This window comes from Paramacrobiotus metropolitanus, unplaced genomic scaffold, assembly GCF_019649055.1.
Source record: "Paramacrobiotus metropolitanus isolate TYO unplaced genomic scaffold, Prichtersi_v1.0 Parri_scaffold0000260, whole genome shotgun sequence".
Lineage (NCBI taxonomy): Eukaryota > Metazoa > Tardigrada > Eutardigrada > Parachela > Macrobiotidae > Paramacrobiotus > Paramacrobiotus metropolitanus.
In genome coordinates this window covers 40514-64691 of record NW_026570480.1, presented here as the reverse complement: position 1 = coordinate 64691, position 24178 = coordinate 40514, and the positions used below count along the sequence as shown (strand labels likewise).

General features: G+C 43.9%; 2 protein-coding genes and 1 long non-coding RNA gene across 4 annotated transcripts; 2 read left to right on the top strand and 1 right to left on the bottom strand.

Annotated features, from left to right (window-relative positions):
* The first annotated feature begins 749 nt into the window (after positions 1–749).
* Positions 750–4346, top strand: LOC129601643 (uncharacterized). Of its 2 annotated transcripts, none has more exons than XR_008692261.1 (7): positions 750–815; positions 904–1018; positions 1115–2847; positions 3044–3156; positions 3314–3520; positions 3760–3851; positions 3979–4346. It is a non-coding gene; the product is annotated as an uncharacterized LOC129601643 (long non-coding RNA). The 2 variants fall into 2 exon arrangements; XR_008692260.1 differs by having other exon boundaries at positions 1110–2847.
* Positions 4347–19945: 15599 nt separating this feature from the next.
* LOC129601654 (5-hydroxytryptamine receptor 2A-like) lies at positions 19946–20881 on the top strand. The gene has a single exon (XM_055500513.1). It carries the CDS (start codon positions 19946–19948, stop codon positions 20879–20881), a length of 936 nt encoding a protein of 311 aa, XP_055356488.1.
* A 374-nt stretch (positions 20882–21255) lies between these two features.
* Positions 21256–22250, bottom strand: LOC129601648 (uncharacterized). The gene is made up of 2 exons (XM_055500509.1): positions 22124–22250; positions 21256–22029 (listed from the first exon to the last, which is right to left on the bottom strand). The coding sequence occupies exons 1-2, from the start codon at positions 22167–22169 to the stop codon at positions 21263–21265; spliced, it is 813 nt and encodes a 270-aa protein (XP_055356484.1). The 5' UTR covers positions 22170–22250; the 3' UTR covers positions 21256–21262.
* Positions 22251–24178: the final 1928 nt, after the last annotated feature.

The following is a 24178-nucleotide window of genomic DNA, read 5'->3' as shown; positions in this document are numbered from 1 at the left end:
CCATAAAAATGTCGGAGATGTCTTGTGTGTACACTCATAAGTAAATTAGCCTTTAGCGATTGCAAAAGCTGTTTCTACAGTACGACGTGCTGTTACACAGCAAGGAATTTTACCGTAAAACTGTTGTCGGAAGGCATGCCGCTTCTGATCGGGTGTTTATTGCACGTCAATTTGTTCACATCGAAGCTGACAAGAACAAAAACATATACTGTACTTTACCTTTGTATTACGAACATATAATTTACAATGGAGAGCTTTCACATCGCCGTTTGCAAGTATTGCCTTTTGTGCCTGCTAATTTGGATTTATATCAGTGGTACGGTTTGCGTTATTTCCGCGGAACATGCAGTGTTTTGTGCAACAGTATTTGCTGGACGCATACACAGATTATTTGGCAATGCCGGTTTTTACAAAATTATACTGTAGTAACTGTAATGGAAGCAAACGTTTAGGGCAGCGATATATTGCAAAAGTTGTCCCTAAACCCTATTGAAACTACTGCAACGTGCTTATAATGCTACCACGTACAGAGTTTTGACCACCTGTTTAAAAGCGTTGATTACCTAGCAGCTAGCGTCGTATGAAACAGCACAATATTTTGTTATGCAGATAGCGTCCTTGTTCGTTAAATGTCCCGTATGAGTCGGTATGACCAATAACTTTATTTTTTACCACACAAATGTGGACATGCGGATTTGGCGATTTGATTCGTGCAACGTTTGTGTTATCTAGATGCTGGGGAACATGGTGGAGGCGGTGGTGGGGGTGGTGGCGGCGGGGGTGGCGGTGACTCATGGAATCGAGAGGAACGAGGGGTACGGAGAGTTCATCAGGGAGAATTTATAGCACAAAACCAGTGAAAGACGGGAGCACCTAATACTCAATCAGTCACTTTATTTGCAGCGAAACGGGAATCAGCAGTCTCGCGGTCATCAACGTTCACGAGGTCGCAACCACAACAATCGCAACTGTCAGCGCCGGCGGAATGGTTGTCATCAAAACCGTCATCACCAAAAACGTAAAGTTAACAGTTGTTGCTTAAATAAAAGAGACTGGTCGCCTTACGGGTTAATTTTATGAATGTTTTACAAAATTGCATTTTCTACTAGAACAGGGAGACGGAGACACGGGACCACCGGAAGGACCGCAGCGGGGTGCCTTTCTTCCCGGCGTAGACCCCCGCCAACAGGCGTTCCAGTTGTCTAATGTTTTATCAGCTCCAGCGCAATTCTCCTTTCGACGGCAGATCCCGCGAACCACGACACAAGGCACGGTCGTGGCGGCACAAGAACAACCGGAAGATACGGAAACTGCCGCTGATGATGAAGAAGACACGACCCCAGTGCAAAATTTATGACCACCCTCTGACCTCTAAAGGGCAAGGTGCAAAATGGCCTTCAGGAGGTCATAAAGTAGGCAAATAGATGGCATCCGGGAGCCCCCCCAACTTTGAGGCCTCTGGAAGGCGCCGCCGGATGCCAGCAAAATGGCTGTTGGTTATGGGCCTCCCAAAGGTGCCATGGCAGCGTTCCCGGTGCCTTCCAGATGGCAATCCCGGATTGACTATTAGGGCCTGTTATTAAACCACATAGTGCCTATTGCGGCACTGCCTACTATACAAGGCTGGATTATCCATGTATATTGTAATCAAGTGGGATTTTTTAACCATGATCTGTACGTTACTGGGCCATTTTATCCCCCGGATGCTATCATGCTAGCTAGTAATTTAGTGCAGAATTGCACACTCGTGATAATTGCCATGTTTTAGTTAGATAAATACATTTTTGTATTTTACCAACTAGCGCAATCATCGCCAATATTGCCCTAAGTTTCCTAATAAAACTAACTGGACAATGGCGCATATTGTATGATATTTTCTTCAGTTTTCCACCAATTTAATAATTATTTAAATTTTATTAGCGCTTGCATTATTGAAAAATGAGAAAATAAATAACAATAAACAAATATTGATAAAGAATGCGAAAACAATATCAATAATAATAAATACGATTAAATAAGTGGCAAATATAATTAGCAACAATTAATATTAGTAATTATTAAAGATATTAGCAATTGTTCATGGATGCAAGCGCTAATTTGATACTTACTATTATTATTCCTCATTTTTCTAACAGTATTTTATAATGCAAAAAGAATTTTTTGTAATTACTGTAACAAAAAAACGCTCTGAGAAAGAGTACGTTGTGCGAACGAAAGAATATTAAATTTTACGTAAAAGAAAGTAGAGTACAGTACAATTAAGTAAATCAATTTCATGAATAAATTTTGGAGAATTGGAGTAAATCCACACTGCCAGCCGCGGCAGTGTAACCCATTCCCGCGTTTGGAGGCGGAGCTAGGCAGCAACGGCAGCTGAACTGCACTGCTGCAGTCTGTCTTTTTCACTTTGTCAAGAACCTTGTCCATATGGATAAAAATTAATCATATATATAAACGATTGTTATTCTAATTTAATAGTTATTACAATTATAAGACACCACAAATAGTTAACTATCAATTGTGCTTGTTGGCAGAGGGTTGCTTGAATCGCTTTGTTTGATATGTTTGCGCTCATGCATGATACAGCGATACTTATCCTTGTTATAACAGTAATAATAACACATGTGGGTTACTGCAACTGACGATGGACTACTCACTACTTTCGCGTCTGGTGTTTTTACTCCTTCGAAACCTATAATCTTGGAAACCTATATTCCTAAATCTTGTACTCTGGATACTCTGGAGGCCAGGCTTAGCCAGCGCTCATTTCAAGATTACCCTGAAAACTCCTCGTTGTCAGTCGCAGATCTTCATGGGTCCCCAAGTTCTGCAGCAACGGTGCTTACGGTACGACTTTATTCTCACAATTTCTCTGAATAAAGAATAATCTTTTCACTAATAATTTCGTTGATGAGCACATGTGCAGTTTATAAATTATTCGGTTGGATTGTTTGGTTTTGTTTGTCATCGTTGATTTTACTTAATTCCTATGTTTTTGATTTTTCCTTAGATTTTTATTTTTTGTTGCTGATTAATTTTGCAGGCGTACCCTGTGATCCTAGGGGAAATCAAGGCCAACGGGAACTTCAACGCTCAAAGTCATACCATTCACCACTAATGAGACGTATGCGTTCAAGGCTCATCGCTGACGCTCAGGTACATCGTACTGTAATTAATAAAAATATAGATTTTTGTCAAAATTCAAATGCAGTGAACGTTGTGTATTGTACAGTGTTCAAAGACGTTGTTGACTAATAGTTTTTCCAATAACCCGATTTAGTTAAATTTCTCCTAATTGTCATTAATTTGGCAGTGCGACACTGCGACGGAGAGACGCTGGTGGGTCTTTATTGAGCAACGACTACCGCGCCCGCGACGTAACGGCCTCGTTGACGCTGGACCAGATGGACATTTAGAGCGCATCGGACAACGCCGTCGGCGCCGAGCCAGAACATATGCCAGGGCATACTGATCCGGTTTCCCGGCGGCCAGATTGTTTCGCTCAGCAGCAGATACACCGGTACAAAATTAATTCATTTTAATTATTTTCAGTTCTTTGAAGGATATTCTCTGCCTGCTTATTATCATATTTGAAATTACTGTAATTTATCAGTTTGGTCGTATGGTTGTATTTGGTTGTTTTCATATTTAATTTACTATAATTTTTGGTAAATATAGATTTTTATGTCATCACGTTGGTTAAGTACGTATTAAAATTTTAATAAATTTGAAATTGCAGCGGTTATTTTTTCTCGACAGGCAGTGACTTTCATATGGCGGCCCTAGCCTACACAGCGTGACCAGCGTCGGCTACGCCTTCGAGATCCCCAAAACCATCGCGGCCTTCCGTGGTAAGCTATTTTTGTCATTTTGTCAGCGTAGAAGTACCAATACTCAGACGAGCGCTTGTACGTACACGCGTTTTTATTTCTTAAAATTTTAAACACTCAGGAATTATTCGAAAATTTTTGGTTGCAGGTGCGCACGGAGTGAGTGTCAAGTGCATTTGTTGTATTCCCATTTGACCGTTTGATAAAGTCTGTCTCCATCCAGAGCCGGAATCCGCTTATTAAACATATATCTTCCGAGTGGATATTGGACACGCTAGCCTCGATTTTTAATTAATGAAGTCTTGTTTATTAAAGACATATCTGGTTTAGCTTTTAAGATTTAAATAAGGTAATTATCCTCTTGGTTAGTCATGGAGTGTGGTGGTGTTTGTTGGCTTGATAAATTTTATTTAATTTCAAACTGAATGGAAATCCTGCAATGGTATTGTCCTTATTACGGTATTTGGTGAATCTCAATAAAAACAGTACGAGCGAGCTATCCCGTACGCAAAAGCTGGGCAGTAGTAGGCTGTCACCACCCTCGTCTAGAGGCCCCTATATGCACCCGGGAGGCCCAACCGCACACCTCCAAATGGCCCGTGGAGGCCTTCCGAGGGGCATTTTCTGTAACCTTTTACCGAATAAAAGGAGGCCTCCATTCGGAGGCCTCCGCACTGGGGCAAATGGTCATAAGTAGGCCCTGTGGGGGTTAAGTGTACAGGCCGCTTTCCAGCCGTTTGGATGTCAAATTTTGCGCTGGGACAGCGCCAACGAAAACAGTTGCAACTACGGAAGATTTTGAGACCCGTCGGAAGGAGCTTTTTGGATTTTAATAAGCTTTCTCTTCTGAAAATGAAAACTGTACAGAGCATTCGATGCTGACAAGTGATAAGCACAATGGATAAAATTATACAGCACAGCATCGTCTCAGTGGTTAAGAGTACTGACAAAATACTGTATAACCTGCGTACAGAGAAAAAAATCGTAGACCAAATTTTTCAAAGCTTCATGATTAAGTGACATGCGTCAACCATTTTCTGGCTTTATTACACCAGTAATAAATAGTCTTTCCTAATTTCAAAGAGAAACTTTCCAGGTAAATTTTACCATCCAAACAGCTGCTTACGAAGTGTCTCCGTATCAACGGTAGTCGTTTCTTCGTGTGGGACGTTCTCATACGTGTCTCCATCGTCTGTCGTCGACTGGCTTCCCGGCAACTCGGTTGCTTGAGAATCCTCTGTGACAGATTGAACGATAGAAACCGTGGACTGGTCAGAAAGCAAGGCAGTTCCGCCCACTGGATATGGCGTGTACTTTGGCTCCACGACGGGACGAAATCTCCGGAAAAAGAACTGCGGAGCCCCGGCGTAAGGGTTGGCCAGGGCGAATTGATCCGCGCGGCCGTTTCCCGTGCCGGTTGATAACGGTCCTCGGCCGTATCCATAGCTGTACTGGGTTTTGTTATTTTCTTGCCCTGTAACCGGTGACAAACTTTCGAATAGGATAGACCAATAAAGACTGGAAAGTACAGAAACATCCAATATACTGTTACCAGCGTCCAGTGGTCGCTGTCGTAATGGCGGGTTATTACTGGCCGGAATGTTGGGCCGGTTATTCGGCTTTCGTTGACACCTGTCGCGAAAGCGACAGCGGTTAGGGTACTGTTGTGACCGTGGATCTTTGCCAGGTGGACCGGATCTATCTCGTTGCCTTTCTCGCCTACCAGCAGGTATTCCTGTAAAACAACAACACCGGGGCACTGTCGTAAGCTGCCGACCTGTGTCCTCTTGTAACGCGCAACGCATGCCTGGTTTAGGGAGTATGCGTGAGAAATGCCAAAAATTGGTTAATTATAATTAATATTATTTGCTATAATTACGTTAAATTTCGCTTTCTTTGTTGAGCAAGTACTCATTTGCAGTCAAGTACAGATATACCGGTGCAGTCATTTCTGCTTCAGAAAACAACCGTGATTGCTGGTGGTTACAGCACCTGCAAGCACTATCTTTGACCGGTTCATACTGCGTGTTCCAGCACTAATTCCTGTCACATGAAAAACGATGCGCTAGACTGTTGAAGTGCCTAATCATTTAGTAATCTGTGTGAATGTTATAAGGGGAGCTGCAGAAAACTCGCAGCTGGGATTACAATACACTGTACAGGCAAAAATTTGTAGCGTATAATGTATTTTATATGTTACAAATATGCTACATAGTCTATATAACTTATTTTGTATGACCGACTTACGACTTCCAGCTCATATCAACTACAGTAAAGCGAATGATTCAGTGAAGTACAATTAAAAACTATTCCTTTTTTATTGAATTACATCGCGTATTACACAAGTAACAAGAACAACAATCCTTGACATCAATATTGCCGTTCAGCTAATTTAAAGGCAAAATTAAGTAAGTACAATTAAGCAATTTAATAATTGAACTGATTAAGTCCAAGCACAGTAGCTGCGTACCGGCACTGACAACGAGCAGAAGACGGCGAGCTCAATTTCATGATTACGAAATGATTCTTGAAGTAATTATCAAACAGCATCGGTAACTATTGAATACAACCGCGTTTACACTGTTAACTTCAACAATATTTCAGACATAACCTGTTTGCACGCGGCTAATTTTGGATAAGTCGGTACAAATGTACGCATATAAAGCGACATTCAAAGCTCATAACTACAATATCCAGTGGTACAGAAAGCCAATAATACTTTTACACTGGCGGTACAGTCAACCTGTATCGCTACGATATAATGCATTTTTGTGTAAAGGTTTCAGCTTATGTACTGATTAAGGGTATGTCACAAAAAATAAGTTAAAATGTTGTCGAACCGAGTTAAAGTGCCCCCACACCATTTCCATCCATACAAGTAGTCGTCAGCACACAACAGACTAAAGGCTCTTCAGCCAAGTGAGCCAACAGTTACAAGGTTTTCGTTATTGGTTCCGGTAGTTGCGGAATTTGTGCCCTTTTCACCCGTTTGTTGTGCAGACTGAACCGCATTGTCCCTATGACGTATATGTGCACGTCGCTTCAGCAGCTTCTTCAGTGCGTTATGCATCTCGGGGCTGCCCATATTGAACAAGAACGGATTGACTGCCAACAGCAAATAGGCCATCCAATAAGTTATAGTAAAGAACTCATAATCATAATATCCAGTGCCCATCGATATACCTTCGTAAACGAAATATGGCGACCATGTAATAATCAGCGCCGCTAACAGAGCGACAGGAGAATGTAAATCTGGCGTTCTTTCTTATTACGCCGGATTTCTCCCGCTGTTAAAACACCGGGTGTTGTGTTGATGTTGCGAACGCGGCCACTGCGACGCAACCAAATCTGCCAGGTTGTCGCACCGTACGCGACGACAGTCATTAATGCCGGCGTCCAGAATAAAACAATAAGGACATAAAAGGGCTAGCGTACGACGGTTGCAAGAAGGGATCCCAATAACAGTCTTTTGGGTTTTCCTTGATTCCGATGTACAGTCTGTAGTACGCCAGCGACGGAACGATCATCGCATTGCTAAGAATCCAAATCTAAAGGATTGCAAGCTGCGATTTAAAACGGGTATGATACCGTTTATACGAGACTGGAAAGGTCACCGCCCATAATCTATCTAGGGAGATTATCTGCAGTGTTTGCAGCATGAGCGCTGTGGTTAGAAAGTCGAAATACATCCAGACGGTACATAGAGCATAGCTTGCAGGCCAATATGTGAAATATGTATAAATGGCGTAGTAAGTCATGCCCAGAACGCCGTTCAGGAAGTCGGCTACGGCCAAGTTTAGAAGGTAATAGTTGAAGGGCGTACGAGCATGACGATCCACAAAAAAAGCGCAGATTAAGACAAAGTTTGTGAAGACCGTCACGATGATCAAAATCGATATCAAGGAGATCTCCCACCAAGGTGCTAAATGTGCAGGGTCTTGAATAGCCGTGAAATTTGTTAGGTTACTCTCTAACATTATTTTGAAAAAAATGTACTGCGCTGGTACAAAGAATACCGTCAGAAAGACGGGAAAAGCAAATAAATATTGAGCTGGTATAGGGTTACTGTTCATAACATTGTCGGACAGCAATGGCCACTCCGCTATAAAATTAAAAAACTGCAAGCGATAACAAATACCGCTGCAATGTATATAATTTTGATATATTAGAGAATCCGCAAGCTTAACCAGCGTTATCTCAACGAAACGGAATTAAGATGAATGCTCAGGAAACGCGGAACGGTCCTTATAAAGTCGAGTGCCGGCCCGGAAAATACCTTATTATATTTATGCAATCTGCACTATGGATTGTGCATTACTGGGATTGACTTACATAAATATACTACCCAGGATGAAATTTGATTACCTTATTCGAGAATGTTCAGAACAAGCACCTGAGCCATTACCTGTATGGTTGTTTGGAGAATAATGATTTTGCTAAAATCTTGATTCTGAAAGAGACCTGCTGGAGTGTGCCCATCATGTGCCGCTTGAGGCTTGGGTGATCCTTTCAGTCAATGCGGACCCTACTCATTAACTTATGCCACCCGGGCCATTTGCTCCAGTAAGCGCAGTGCGTAAACGGCTCCTTACAATGGAATATCCATTCCATAATGGATGCTGAATACCATATCCAACATGCGTCATGCCAGTATAGAAGCAAAACAAAAACTGTGAGAGCCTTATAAAGTACATACTAACCAGAGATTCCGTTTGCAGTTTTGGTCTTGATGGAAACCATACCGTAATTTTAAAATTTTATCTGTAATTTTCCCACGGTCAGTATTTTTCGCAAGACTTTTATGTAATATTCAAAATATTCGCATCAGTTATAGCTCCAGATAAGCGGTACAGTACACGTCCACTCTGTTTGGTAGCCACAGTTTCGTTAACCACACGTCAGGACACCGCCCCAGCGTTCAACATTATGGCACAGCACCTCCAGTCTTCGGTATGACCCATTAGTAATCACCAAATCAGCGTCCATCTCCGGAAGTTACTTCCTTTACGCCACTGGTGGCGCTATGATCAAAATCACAATGTGGCCGCCCAGTCACTGTTCATCGGCAACGGCACAGGAACGTTTTACAATTAGAGTAGTTCGGCCAGTGGTAGTTTATATCTGGTCAATGCGACCAAGAACACTATCGATCCAACACGATTTCTGTGGCGTAGTGCACTGGCACTGATGTCACGAGACTGTGTTGTGCTATAGTGACCTTTAGTAACCTCTGTGTGTTTTCCGTCTAGCATGGGAACTGCGATAGGAGTATGCCCTTGTTGTCCTGTTGACAACAATCAGTTGGTTGTTTACGCCCTCAGTGGCGGTTCATCGTTAATGTATTATGCCGCTACCTCAAGTCGTGACAGTTTCCTTGCTAGGGCGTCACTGGTTACGGTTATGGATGCATGGGGATTACGTGTTGCTACTCATATATTGTCTTTGATCGTCAAGCAGAAAACGACAAGTGGAAGTTCTCGGCTGAGGACCGACGGAACGTGCGCGCTTGCCGGTTCCCTTTCCTTGCACAGAAACCTCTTTTTATCTGGCTTCAGAAAAACAACAGAGCGGAGAAAATAAGTCGGGCATGGCGGGCGCCCGCCGGGCGGTAACAGTAAATTTACAACTGCTTGCTAGCTTGGCCGAATAGAAATCAGAATTGCCCACCGAGTGGTAGCTTCCACTGTCCAGCGACGATGATGGCTAATTATTGAGATCAACTTGCCCGCTGGTTGCTGATCCTTGAACCGATGTTCCAGTGGACTTACATCAAACGTATATCACCCAGATATAACGTTTAATCAGGTGTAATTGGCAGGTGTATCAAACTTATGCAGGAAAAATCGGAAAATTAGTAATTATTGTGTTCACATATATGTACATACATAGTTGTATCGACGTTTAAGCACCTGAAGTTATTGAAAATTTCAACAGAAAAGAGAAACGGATTAAGTTTATAGTTTGTCTTTGCAGTTACTGTGGTGCGGCGAGCGAAATTCTGAGTATCATAGAGACTCGAGAAAACATTCCGGGTGAATCTATTTAAGTCGGTACAGGATAACGCTGCCAGGAGCAGCAGGTTGCATTTTTTATTTCAGCGTCTACCGGTAAGCGGAGAAGTGGACTTGTTGAAAACGATGCCTGTGATAATAAGCGGAAACTGGGTAAAAATGTTGACTTCCGGTCACTATCTTGCTGTGGAGACAGGAAGATGGAACGGTTTGTCACGAGAGGAGCGGATATGTAACTTCTGTGAGGTTGTGGAAGACGAGTATCATGCACTGAATGAATGTCCGGGATACTTTCCACACAGGGAAAAACTAAAAGAGCGACTAGCTGTCCATGAACTTTCAATACCGGATGGCGAGCTAGTGGAAACAATGCAGAACTTACTACGAAGAAAGGACACGCCGACGGAGCACGATAAAACGCTGTTCTTTTGTTTAAGCAATTTTTTTAACCAGATCTTGAAAGATAGCCGCAAAGTATTTTGCGGCGAATTGTTACTGCTGCCTATGTAAAGCTTTCTGCAACTAAAATGCAGTTGAATCCATAAACTCACCTTCCTTTTGTTTTACGTACATCATGTTTTACATCGCCTTTTGTTTTACGTTTTACATTGTTAACTTGTTATGTTTGATATTATTTTCTTGACATCATCGATGTTTGTTCTGCAAAAGCTATGATTTTAAACCTAATCATACGGCACAACGCATGGTGTGCCCCTGCCAGAGGAAATCTGGGGGAATAAAGTTGTCTTGTCTTGTCTTGTCTAGCTCATAGGCATTTTTCTGGGGCAAAGTGTATTCTCGCTTGTTGCATCCACTAGGACATAGTGCTGTGAACAAAAGAAAAAGAATCCACTTCATGCGTTATTAAGCGCAGTCTAGGTACTGCTCGAATACAGTGTTTACTCGTTTCTGGGACGGGCTCATATTTTATATTTGTAGCTGATTTACACCTAAAAGACTATCAGAAAAGTGCGCAATTGCAGCCGACAGCCAGTATAATGGGAAATGAATCGGCACAATTTACTGTATTGCTCTGTTCTTTGATCTGTGACCGGTATTATAACTTTTAAGATTAATTGACTGTTTTCTTTTCGAACCGTACCGGAAGCACGGTTTCGTAATCTCAAAGGGGCAACAAAACGTTGAAAAGTCAGGTTTACTGTATTTTCAACATTTTTTATGAATGTTTCAACACTTTCTTGCGTGAAAACTTCATAGCTTTCACTTTATTAGCGAGCGAACCGACCCTGAACTTTTAAAATGATGCGAATTTGGCGCATCCGTACCGAGTTACCGCTTGTATCATTTCTGACTTCCTTGACCTATGGCGGCGAATGGGAAAACTGAGAAAGCAGTGTTTGAGGATTAAATTACAACTGTAGCGGGAAAACAATAAATTTAAGTACACCGCCTCGATTAGCGGTTACAGAATGTCGCGGTTATGTGGTACGCGCTATTTGCAAGTCTCACGATGGAAGTTCACTTCCGGCACAACGAATACGCCATTAGCAGCGACGAACAGATCAAAGAACGTCAGAAAACTCTCACTTGTTAACTGCCATCGTACTTGCCAGTAGGAAGTGTAGTGATTTCTCCACTTCTTGTATAAAAGGCAGTGCACATTTACTCGGAAACGGTCGATCAAAAACATCGATTGCATTAAAACTTTTCCGTTTTCTTTGTTTACGATAGCAACGATGCAGTTTTTTCCGCTAATTCTCGGCTTTTTGCCACTGGTTTTGGGTAAGTATAGAAGTTTGCTCGCTTGTTCTAGAAGTAATGAACGTTTATTGCTCCACAATTAAATCTTCTTAATTTTTTTCTCGCTGTTTTTGATAGGTGATACCGGCGGTTCAAGTGGATCATCCGCGAGCGGAGGAGCGACGAACGGCCAAGTCCAGTTAAACAGTCAACAAGCAACCGCCCTGGACAACGGTAACCAGAACTCGGTAGGCCAATCACAGAACCTCGTCTCCGGCACAACCCTAAACTTCGGTGGCAGCAGCAGCTCCAGTCTGCAGTATGACCCTACGGTCACCGCCCACCCCGCGTCCGCCTTCGGCAGTAATTACGTTAATGCCAATGGTAGCGCAGTGACCGGTGCCCTGCAGAACAACGAGAACAGCCAATCCAACAGCACCAGCGACGGCCAGCATCACAGTGTGGTTAGCCAATCGCAGGCCACCGGCAACGGCACGGGAATGTCGATGAGCAATTCAGCCTCAGGTAGCCTGTACCTGCGCAATCCCACTACTACCCCGACGTCACGATTTCCTTGTAACGGTCTTTCCTGCTATTACAATACCGGATGGGGCGGTTGTCAGTTGGTCGAGAGTGAGAATTCCTGCTACTGTCAGTGTTTTACAGAAACAACTCCTTCCACTACTACTTTTTACTATTTCTCAACGTATGCATCGGCACTCGCACCATCGCCTAACGCAGCAAAAGACTCACAAATTGATCAGCGACAGAGAAAACCCGGCGGACAGGCCAGCAGAAAGGATCACGGGCTACAAAAGAACCTGTACAGTATTTATTTCCTTGCAAGGCTAAGGAATCCGAATAGTTCAGGAATAATATGTATATGTATATAATATAAAGTTTTTCAGGATAGGAATCCTCATCGCTCTACAATATACAATGCATGTTAAGCAACCTAAACGTAATTAACTTATTAGTAATACAAAAGCGCTTCAAAATAAAAATTATCGATTTAATCTCTCAGTTTTGCTATAGATGTGTGTGCTGTTTCATTTTGCTTGCCGATCCCTTTTGCTCTGAAAATGTCTGCTTGGCGTATTTACGAATAAAAATGCGAGATAGCCGTTAAGGGAAAAGACCCGGTACAAGGTATCAAAGAATCATTTGCACATCCAGAGAAAATGGTGCTGAGAAAACCGTTTTTGAAAACGTCGAAAAGCCATAACTGAGGTGTCACAGTTGTCTGCGAGTACAGTTTCTCTATCCAGTTCATTGTTTTGGCAAGGACAATTACTGCCGCCAAAACGCAAAGACAATATAAATTAAACAAAGATAATTTCACTAGTACGTCGTATAGTTTTCTTGACGGTTCGCAACACTTTCCAAGACCGTAAGCCGGTCTGACATTGACCGACACACATTTCCCCTCCACCGGTCGAATACTTGCACATTTCGGCTAATGACAATCCTTCATGCATTTTTAATTTCTACTTGCTTAATTACCTAAAACTCGGTGCTGATCTGTAATGGTTCGTTCATGCATATATGCTCCAGTTCGCAAATGAAGAAAATGTCTGTGCGTCAGATTATAACTACGAGTCTTTAGATTTACTTATAACTATTAACCTCTTATGATAAGTAATAAATTTGCCGAGCCAAACATACGTAAGTATTGTATTAAAGTTTGAGGACTCTACATAGCGCGAATGTTGACGTGACAATTCGATTGACACAACACTAACGTACGTCATGGCAATTTTCGAAGGAAATCCTGGAGTGTTGCATTATGCCTCGTGGCTGTTGTTTTGGTAAAGCATAAGCACTGCTGAGTTCGATTGAAAACTGGGCAAGGACCTGGCTCCAAGTAAACGATGCAACGTCCGCTGTGTAAATGTGAGTGATATTTTAATAATGCAAACTACGTCAGACGAGATAAATACACCTTACCCGTTGTATTTATCAGCGTATAAATACAACGAGTAAGGTGTATATATAAATACACGTATTAGCGTATAAATACACCTTACCCGTTGTCATTCTAAGAAAAAGATTTTGTCGTCTCAAGATTTTGGTCAGACTTTTCCGATCAAGCGACCGAGCTATTAGAACCGATTACGTTACATAAAATATCTCGTGGTAATAGCGGACATAAGGAATTGCACCCAGTCTAATGAAAGACGCTCTCGGAATCAATCGGCTACAAAAATGTCACTTGTCAATAACACGACGTCCAATATCACAACGGATCAAACCGTCCCAACCGGCTCCTGGTGGGAAATCACGCTAATCTCCATCGTTATAACCATCACGATATCGGCCAACTTTCTCGTCATCTGCGAATTCTTTGCTGACCGACAGGCCCGCACCGCCTTCAACTACTACCTCTTCAACCTGGCTGTTGCAGATTTCTTAACCGGGACCATGGGAATGACCAGCTACGCCGTGTTCACCTACTACAACTACTGGCCCTGGAGTTACGCGCTCTGTACCGTCTGGATGTACTTCGACTTCCTGAGCACCTCCATTATGATGCTGACGCTGCAAACCATCTCTGTGGACCGTTTATGGGCCGTGGCCTTTCCGGTTTCTTACAACCGGCACCATACGCGTATGAAATCGCAGTTAGCTGTGTTGGGCATCTGGGTGTTTAGTAATGGTTTGATTGTACCCTCGTTGACGTTTTACAGACTGTACTTTGGTATTAACGAAGATCGCCACGAATGCTACTGGGATCCGTGGCTGCACCCGTCGTACGCCAGCTGCTTTTACCAATTAATCTTTTTATACTGGACACCCGCTTTGACGACCGTTGTGGCGTATTGCGGGACCACATGGCAGATATGGAGACGGCGGGGTGCGCGCCGCATCAGCGCTACCAGCACAGTGCCCACGTGGAGAGAAGTGCAGAGGGCCAAGAAAGAGCATCAGGTGTATGTCCTGCTGTCACTGCTGATGGCCGCGCTGATCGTCATGTTTGGGCCGTATTTTGCTTACGAAGCACTGTCGATGAGTACGGGATACTACAATTATGATTTTTTCACGGTGACGTACTGGATGGGATATTGTCTCTCGGCGGTTAACCCCTTTCTATTCAACTGGGGCAGCCCGGAAATGCACAATGCGGTCAGCAAGTTAATGGGATGTTACCGCAGACGCGAACCGAATAGCGTCCAACCATCGGTACCGGTTGACGAAAGAGCAGGAAATTCGGCGTCTACTGGTGTTAATCCAAGACGATGACGGTTTTATTAATAGTACGGTATTATAAATATGGACGAGTTCAGACGAAAGGGCGACATGCAGATTGAAATTAGACTTGGCCAACATTAAATCATTTTTACAGCCTTAAAGATTATTTCACCACACAGCACCATTAATATTAATAATTTTTACGAAATAGCTGTGCGCCTCGGTTGTCGTAGCGCATAACAATGACCTAAATTTTATTAACCGCGCATTGATTGATTGATTGATTTATTTTCGAGTAGCCAAGCCCGTAAACGGGCACTCTCACATATCCTTATCGGTTGAAGAACATCAAATATGCTAGGCTAGTCAAGTCACCACAACTCGTTGAACATTCATTATTGCATTGTGAAACGTGGGTAGAACATAGCATGTTCCAGCAGATAAAAGTAAGCACGAACTACACCATGTACCAGGGGATGGAAATTTTCCTTTCTTACGGAAATTACGGGGCAGCGCCGTATGGCCATTTTGCGCATTCGATGGCATTTTATTCCCACTCTTTAGAACATTCTGACCATTTCTAATTATCGATCCGCCGCTGATGGCTGCCGTTGGATATGTTGTGTCCGTGATGGGAGGAGTTGATACTGACTAACAGGAACACCAGCAGCCATCGGGGCCATTGTTAACCGGCACGCAACGGGCGCCGTAGCAGGTAGCAGCAAATCTGCAGCCAAAAGGTGCCGTTATATAGCGTTGGGTTATAGTGGGATTGAACAGATACAGACTACCACTGGCCGAATTACTCATCGACATTCACAAGAACAGTAGCATGGATATCCATTGGCACCCCCCGTACAATCGTATATGGATGCGTAGCCGTAGCACATTATGTATATTGCCACAGGGACCGGGAGATCGTGTCGGATGAGGTGGGATTGCGCAGATACAGACTTCCCGAGGCTGAATTACTCAGGGATATTCCCGTGCCGTTGCCGTTGACCTGCGACTGACTGACCACACCGTGATGCTGGCCATTACTGGTACTGTTGGATTGGCTGTTCTGGTTGTTCTGCAGGATGGCGGTAATCGAGTTACCATTGGTATTAACATAGTTACTGCGCGAGGTGAACGCTAAGGTGGCGGTCACCGCAAGGTCATATTGTAAGCTGGAGCTGCTGCTGCCGCAGCGTTGTGCCGGAGACGAGGTTGTGTGATTGGCCCACCGAGTTGTGGTTGCCGTTGTCCAGTGCGGTTGCTTGCTGAATGTTTAACTGCACCTTTCCAATGTACGCTCCACCACTTCCGGATGATCCGCTTGATCCACCCGTGTCAAGCTGACTGAAGATGCAGATTCCTGTTACTGTCAGTGTATCGCAGAACGAACTATTTCATTTTCAACTTCAACTACGCCTTTGAACCTTGCTATTACACAACATATGCATCGGCACTCGCACCTTCGAATTCGCCTCCCGCAGCGGAAGGCTCGCGCCTTGATCAGCGACGAGAAGACCCGGGGAATCTACTATCAAAAACGACCATCGTGCACAAAAGATTCGAGGAATGGCACAAGCGACAATCGGTTACACGCTAAAGCTCCGTAATTCTCTCAACAAGGCGTAAACGTTTTTTGGTTGTACCAATGTATAGGCACTAAGATCAGCAAGATGTCACAGACCTGACACCGCCGCAATGATTTGTTTTGCATTTGATGCCTGTGATGGGCACGTAATGCATAAAAATTTTATTTTTTACATAACAAAATTCATTTATATCCGTACGAGGCTCCAGAATTGTTTTGACGAAGCGCAGCTTCTGATCAGAAGCAATCCTGTAAGAACACAGGTGGAAAACGTCATCGCTAATACAACAAGGAACAAACGTACAAGCGCACAGATACTCGTATAACTCGTAAAACATAATACCTATGTATGTCGCGCCATAGAAGTTCTAGTCTTCTGTCAGTCTTCTGCAAAGTTTCTACTGCAGAACCAGGGTAAATTGACACATACAGTACGTTACATAACGCACTCGTTTACCGCTCCAGCGCGACCTACCGTTACCTACATGAGCACTGAGAGCCAAAATACTCGTACTAGTTTGTTTGCAACAGAATGCGGCCATTCTGTTTTTGACGTGATTACCGGTACAAAGAGTTTGCCGCTGTTAGCGGTTGACAGATCAAAGAACGTCAACGCTGTCGCTTATATTTTTGCTTTTAATTGTAACTGGTTTTGTAGCATAGCGCGGCACGCGCGTGCCGCGCTAGATTGATACACCAAACATTATTTTGTGCGTGTACATCATCCATCAGCCCGATTACGTATGATGAATGGCGTATTTTTTATTGCATGTTAGCTGTTGACATAACGACTTGCTTAAACTTTCGTCACGATGAATGTATCCATGTACCGCTGGAAGCGGCTAACAGAACAAAGAAAGACAACGCTGTGACTTATTTGACTGCTTTTGTATCCACAAATTAGCATTACACAACTAAGCTTCCGATAGTGGACAACTGAAATATAAGCCACCAAACGTTTCTTTAAAAAACGACATTTACCAATTCGATGTAAGCGTTCTCTGGTCTTTCTTTAACACAGAAATAAGAACGAATAACGAAGCCACATCTGTCGCTAGCTTCACTGCTGTCACCTGTCTGCACCTTGCTTTCGGTATGTACAAGCTTGTCTCGTAATGTCTCTCGTAAAGTTCTAGATAAATCGAAGTATGTAAACTCGAAGTCGAGTTGCGCTATGAACGATTGACACTATACTGCGTCTACCACAATGGCAAATTTCTCAACAATATATAGGAGGCTATTTAAGTATATATAGGAGGTATTTACCACTTTATAATTTATATGGATAGTTTATCATTTCGATCGATATCTGACATGCATTAGCCATGACAGATGCCTGTGGAGCGCAACTAGTGTGGTGTGACGTGCCGTAGTGTGAAGTCTGGCGTCAACCCGGGAATTTTTATTTTCTCTGGAAATTACGAGACAAGATTGTATAGTATTTTAAAAGAGAAGTGTGTTTTTCGATCTAACGACGATGCATTTACAGGTGACACCGGCGGCTCAAGTGGATCCACCGCAAGGGGCGGCGCAACCGATGGACAGGTCCAGCTAGATATTCAGCAAGCCACCGCCCTAGACGATGGGAACCACAACTCTGTGGGCCAATCACAGACTCTGGCCTCCGGCACAACGCTGAATATTTTTGGCAGCGCCAACTCCGGTCTGCAGTATGACCCTTTGGTAACCGCCAAACCAGCGTCCGCCTCCGGCAATAATTACGTTAGTGCATCGGGTAACGCGATGACCGGTGTCCTACAGAGCAACCAGAACAGCCGATCCAACAGCTCCAGCGACGGTCAGCATCACAGTGTGGTCGGCCAGTCGCAGGTCACCGGCAACGGCATGGGATTATCGCTCGGCAATTCGGTGCAGGCTAGTCTGTATCTGCGCAATCCCACCACAACCTATCCGTCGCGCTCTCCATGCCAGGGCGTCACGTGCCACGGTTACGGCTGCACGGTGGTTGAGAACGGATATCCTAGTTGCAACTGTGCGTGTCCTACAGCTCCTTACGACTCCGAAGATGCAACAGACGCACCGGCACCGCCTCCACGGTCGCTTCATGCGGCCGATCAGCGGCAGAGGAAATCTGCGCCGTCAACGAAGAAAAACGGACATGATTTACAAAAAAGCCGTGGAAAGGCACAAGTGAACGCGGGTCGTACGCTTATGTTCCTTAATTCCCGTTCCGGAGCATGATGAGCGTTAGTTATTAAATTGATGTTCATGACTTCAGTTAGTGCGTACCAATATGCTCACTCATTAAACTGGTGTTTTTGCGTGACTCAACTGTGGGTGCGCCCATGCATCCCCTCTCGGCTCTGTGCCGATGCGGCGTCCTTTCCCAAATCCCCTGCAAGTGTTTCCCACAACATTAAGGAAGTTAAATTGTTTAGTTTCTACTGTTACCCAAATTTGTATCACTACCGTAGTAACCATGTATTGTTAAAAACTTGCACGTACAAGAAAATAGTGCTGCGTAAACGCTTTTTAATTTGAAACATCCGAAAAGCCCCTTATTACTGGCCAATGACATCATCGCCGTCATGCGACCGACCTGTAAATTTGACGTCGGTCAGTGTTAGACCGGCTGACGGTCGTGAAAAGTGTTGCGGTCTGTCTCAAGAGCACTCTAATACATATATTTATTAGTAAAATTATCTCTGTTTAATTTAATACACTTGGACTAACTTCTGTCTTTACGTTAAGGCGGCAGACATTTTTCTTGCCAAAACCATAAACTTTGATATACAGAAACTGTACTTGCAGAAAACTATACTGGGGCATTTCTTCTAAATGCTAATGCTAATGCTTCAGGCATTTTTAATTTCCGCTTGCTTAATTACAACTCGTTGCTGATTTGTAATGGTTCGTTTATGTATGCAAATCGCCACCATACTGTTCCAGTTCGCAATCCATGAAAATGACAGTGCATCAGATAATTCAGATTACTCTACCCAGAGTAGCTATCTATGTATTTCGATGTGCTTATAACTATTGAGGTCTTATGATCAATAATAAAATTATTATCTTCGGGTCAGAGCGTAAGTACTAAAGGTTGAGAGCACTATCTGTAAATGGTCGAAGTAACAATTCGGTAAACACTACACTAAGCTTACGTCACGGTAATTTTCAAAGGAAATCCTGAAGTGTTGTATTACGCCCTGTAGCTGTTGTTCCGGTAGAGCAGATACATACATTTATGAGTCAGTTAGTATCCAAATTTGGCCAGGACAAACATAGCTTCAAGTAAACTATGGAACGTCTGCTCTGTGGATGACAGTAATATTTTAATGTTGCAAGTTACGTCAGGACAAATTATCACGTATAAATACCATCTTACCCTTTGTGTCGTTCTGAGAAGAACGTCTTGTCTTCTCAAGCTTGCAGTATGATTTTGGTCAAAGTGTTCCGATAAAGTGACGAGCTATTGGAGGCGATTACATGACATACCTGGTTGTTATAGCGCATATAAGAAACTCCACCCATGCCAGCTAGTAAAGACGCTCTCGGGATCAACCGGCTATAAAATGTCACTTGTTAATAACACGACGTCCAATACCACAACGGACCAAACCGTCCCATCCGGTACCTGGTGGGAAATCACGCTAATCTCCATCGTTATAACCATGACGATAGCGGCCAACTTTCTCGTCATCTGCGCCTTCTTTGCTGACCGACAGGCCCGAACCGCCTTCAACTACTACCTCTTCAACCTGGCTGTTGCAGATTTCTTAACCGGGACCATGGGCATGACCAGCTACGCCGTGTTCACCTACTACAACTGCTGGCCCTGGAGTTACGCGCTCTGCACCGTCTGGATGTACTTCGACTTCCTGAGCACCTCCGTCATGATGCTCACGCTGCAGACCATCTCCGTGGACCGCTTATGGGCCGTGACCTTTCCGGTTTCTTACAAACGGCACCATACGTGTATGAAATCGCAGTTAGCTGTGTTGGGCATTTGGGTGTTCAGTAATGGTTTGATCGTACCTTCGTTGACGTATTACAGAGTGTATTTTGGTATTAACGAGGATCCCCGCGAATACTATTGGGATGCGTGGCTGCAGCCGTCGTACGCCAGCTGCTTTTACCAATTAATCTTTTTATACTGGACGCCCGCTTTGATGACCATTGTAGCGTATTGCGGGACAACGTGGCAGATATGGAGACGACGGGGTGCACGCCGCATCAGCGCGACCGGTACGCTGCCCACGTGGAGAGAAGTGCAGCAAGCCAAGAAAGAGCATCAGGGGTATGTCCTGCTGTCACTGCTGATGGCCGCGCTGATCGTCATGTTTGGGCCGTATTTTGCTTACGAAGCACTGTCGATGAGAACGGGATACTACAATTATGATTTTTTTACGGTGACGTACTGGATGGGATATTCTCTCTCGGCGGTTAACCCGTTTCTATTCAATTGGGGCAGCCCGGAAATGCACAATGCGGTCAGCAAGTTAATGGGATGTCGCCGCAGGCGCGAATCGCGTGGCGTCCAACCATCGGTACCGGTGGACGAAAGAGCAGGAAATTCGGCGTCTACTGGTGTTAATCCAAGACGGTGACGGCTTTATCGCATTAGCGTTATAATTATGGACAAGTTCACATCGGTAAGAGGTTGGACGAAGTGTATTACGTACTGAAATGATTTACTGCGTGATTTTCTGTTTCACCAATGTATACTTATGTAAAAAACCGATTATGGGCTTATAAGTTCACATTAGAGGACAACATTATTCGGATAGAAATGAGACTTGGCTAATCTCGAACCGTTTTTACGGCTTTAGAAATTATAGATTATTATGTACCAACACACGACACCATAATGATTTTTTATTATGAATCGCATCTGTTGCCTTGCACAATGTGTTTAGATCATATTGGCTATTAGGTTCCAGCAGTAAAAAATTAACATTACTCTGCACCGGATGCTAGGGTATGCAACTTTATGCTTTCTTTCGAAAATTACGGGGCAGCGTCGTATGACCAACTTGCGCTTGTTCTTTCCCGCGTGATGGCAGTTTTTCCCGACTCTTCAGAATATTGTGACCATTTCTAATTATTGATCCGCCGCTGGGTCTCCTCTGCCGCTGATCCACGCGTGAACCGTTGGCTACAGCAAGAGGCGATGGCGTTGCTGTCGCTGGGTATGTTGTGTCAGTGATGTAATGAGGAGTTGATACTGACCAACATGAACACCAGCAGGAATCGGGGCCACTGTTAATCGGCACGCAACCGGCGCCGTAACAGGTAAGACCAGAATAGCTGCACCCTGTTGTCGTTATATAGCGCGGGGTTGTGGTGGGAAGGCGCAAATACACACTTCCCGAGGCCGAATTACTCACGGATATTCCCGTGCCGTTACCGTTGACCTGAGACTGACTGATCACGCTGTGATGCTGGCCATCACTGGTACTGTTGGATTGGCTGTTCTGGTTGTTCTGTAGGACGCCGGTCATCGCGTTACCATTGGCATTAACGTAGTTACTACCGAAGGCGGACGCTGGATTGGCGGTGACCGAAGGGTCATACTGCAGGCTGGAGCTGCTGCTGCCACCGATGTTCAGCGTTGTGCCAGAGACGAGGCTTTGCGATTGGCCCACCGAGTTGTGGCTACCGTTATCCAGAACGGTTGCTTGTTGACTGTTTAACTGGACCTGGCCGTTGGCCGCTCCTCCACTCCCGGATGATCCACTTGAACCACCGGTGTCACCTGGAAAAATAGCGTGAACCCATTTAGAAATCTTCGAAAGCTCTTTATAAAAATGCTTTTTATATCTAAGACAAACTAGCAAACGCCTACATACCCAAGACCAGCGACGCAAAACCTAAAATTAATGGAAAAAACTGCATGGTTGCTACCGTGATAGTAAATAAACCGCGGAAAATTTCTCAATGCTGTCGTTTTTCTTGATAAACCGCTTCTTAGTAAACGTTTGGTGCTTTTTATACATACTAATAGTTTGGAAGTCATATATGTTCAGTCACTGTACTGCCAACTGGTGAAGACGGCTGCAATCAAACAGTTGGCAGTTTCTGACGTTCTTTGATCTGTTTGCCATTGCTGACGGCATATTCGTTGTACCGGAAGTGGAATTCAACCGCAAAGTCGCAAACGCGGCTATTGGTAACCGCGCTAATCATAATGACGATAACCTATTAATTTTCCGCTATAGGTAGCTCTAGCTGTCAAACACTGTTTTGTAAATTTGCTACAAATTGACAAAAACGTCAAAAACAAAAAAAGCGGCCACTCGGTACGGCTGATTCGTGCTGATATCAGATACTTCCAAGTAAGTGTCTGTATTACAGACGAAGTACTTGCTTAGCACGAAACGCATTATACTGTTATCGATATTTCCAGGCTGATTATATCAATATATAATATGTACCATAACAATGCATCATAATGTAAAAATATGGTCTTATTATTAGAGTTCAGTTGTAGTAATCAAGTAAAACCATCCTAGTGCATTTAATTCGATTGCGTGTTCCTTTTGGCCATATGTTTAAAACAGTAAGTCATCCTGGCCGGAAATTGTCTGTCTGTCATCAAGAAAATTAATTTAAACAGTAATAACAAGTAAGCAAACAAGCGATCCGAATGTACCATGCACAATGCGCTAATGTACTGCCGCTGTGCTTTGTTCGGGTTCCATACATTTCCGGTATGCCGCAAATAGTGAGCTCGGTCACTGGATTGAAGATTAAATAATTATGAACAGATCAAAGAACAAAACAACAGCGCAAATTTTAATCCGATATACGGCAAATCGCAATATTTGCAACCGATCGATCGTTACTACTGTATTTAGGCATAAGCAGAAGTCAAAGGTACCCACTTATGTACTGCATCGTAAAGTTTAAATTGCTTTATATGATCCATATTGATTAAAGAAAGAATGAAGAACGTTATTTGGTTTCTTTTTTGCTTTCTTTTGCCTTGTCCAGGGGTATTCAGTAAGTGAGCCGCTTGTTAATACATTTGTACTGCGACAAACTGACAAAATTATTACGGCAATTTATACGTAGGTGACACTGGAGGCAGCGGCGCAGGATTTGGCCAAGGATCAGCAACTAATGGACAGGTCGACCTGGCCATTGAGCAGTCATCTTCGCTGACCAACGGCAACCAACACTCCGTGGTCATCTCGCAAAATAATGTCGCAGGCACATCGGTATCTTTCAGTGGCAGCGGTAGTAGCGATCTGCAGTTTGATCCAACGCTACCTGCCAATCCTTACATCACTGGCAGCAATACAGCAAATTCGTACGGGAGTGGCACCACCGGTATAATGCAAAACAGCGACCAGAGTTATTCCAACAGCACGAACGACGGCCAGCATCATTCGGTAGCCAGCCAGACGCATATTACCGGCAATGGCACGGGACTATCCTTAGTTCATTATGCTAACGGTGTTATTTTGGCGAGTCACTATACGACCGGGGCACCATATGTTACAAATCAAAATCCATGCAGCGGCGGCGGTGTTTATGTCTGTGGGAGTGTTTTTTGTGGGTCGCCAGGGTGTTGCCAGTGTGCACCTGCAGGAGTCATACAATTTTCCGAAACGGAGCCGTCGAAAGTAGTGCATCATGATCAGCGAGAACGAAACGCAGCGCCTCAAGCGAGAAAAAGGAATGAACCACAGCGAGGACGGGAACATCTTAAAGTGGACAAAAAATCCCACGCACCAACCGCCTCTACTCCTGCCCGAAACGTCCATAATAAGCCTAAAGCATGAACATGCCATTTTGCTCGTGTTTCTCTGATCAGTTTCGTTTAATATCTGTATTCGCGAAGCAGCATTTCGTAGGTGATAATGGGGTACTGCATTTCTGAATTGACTTTGACCGGGGAA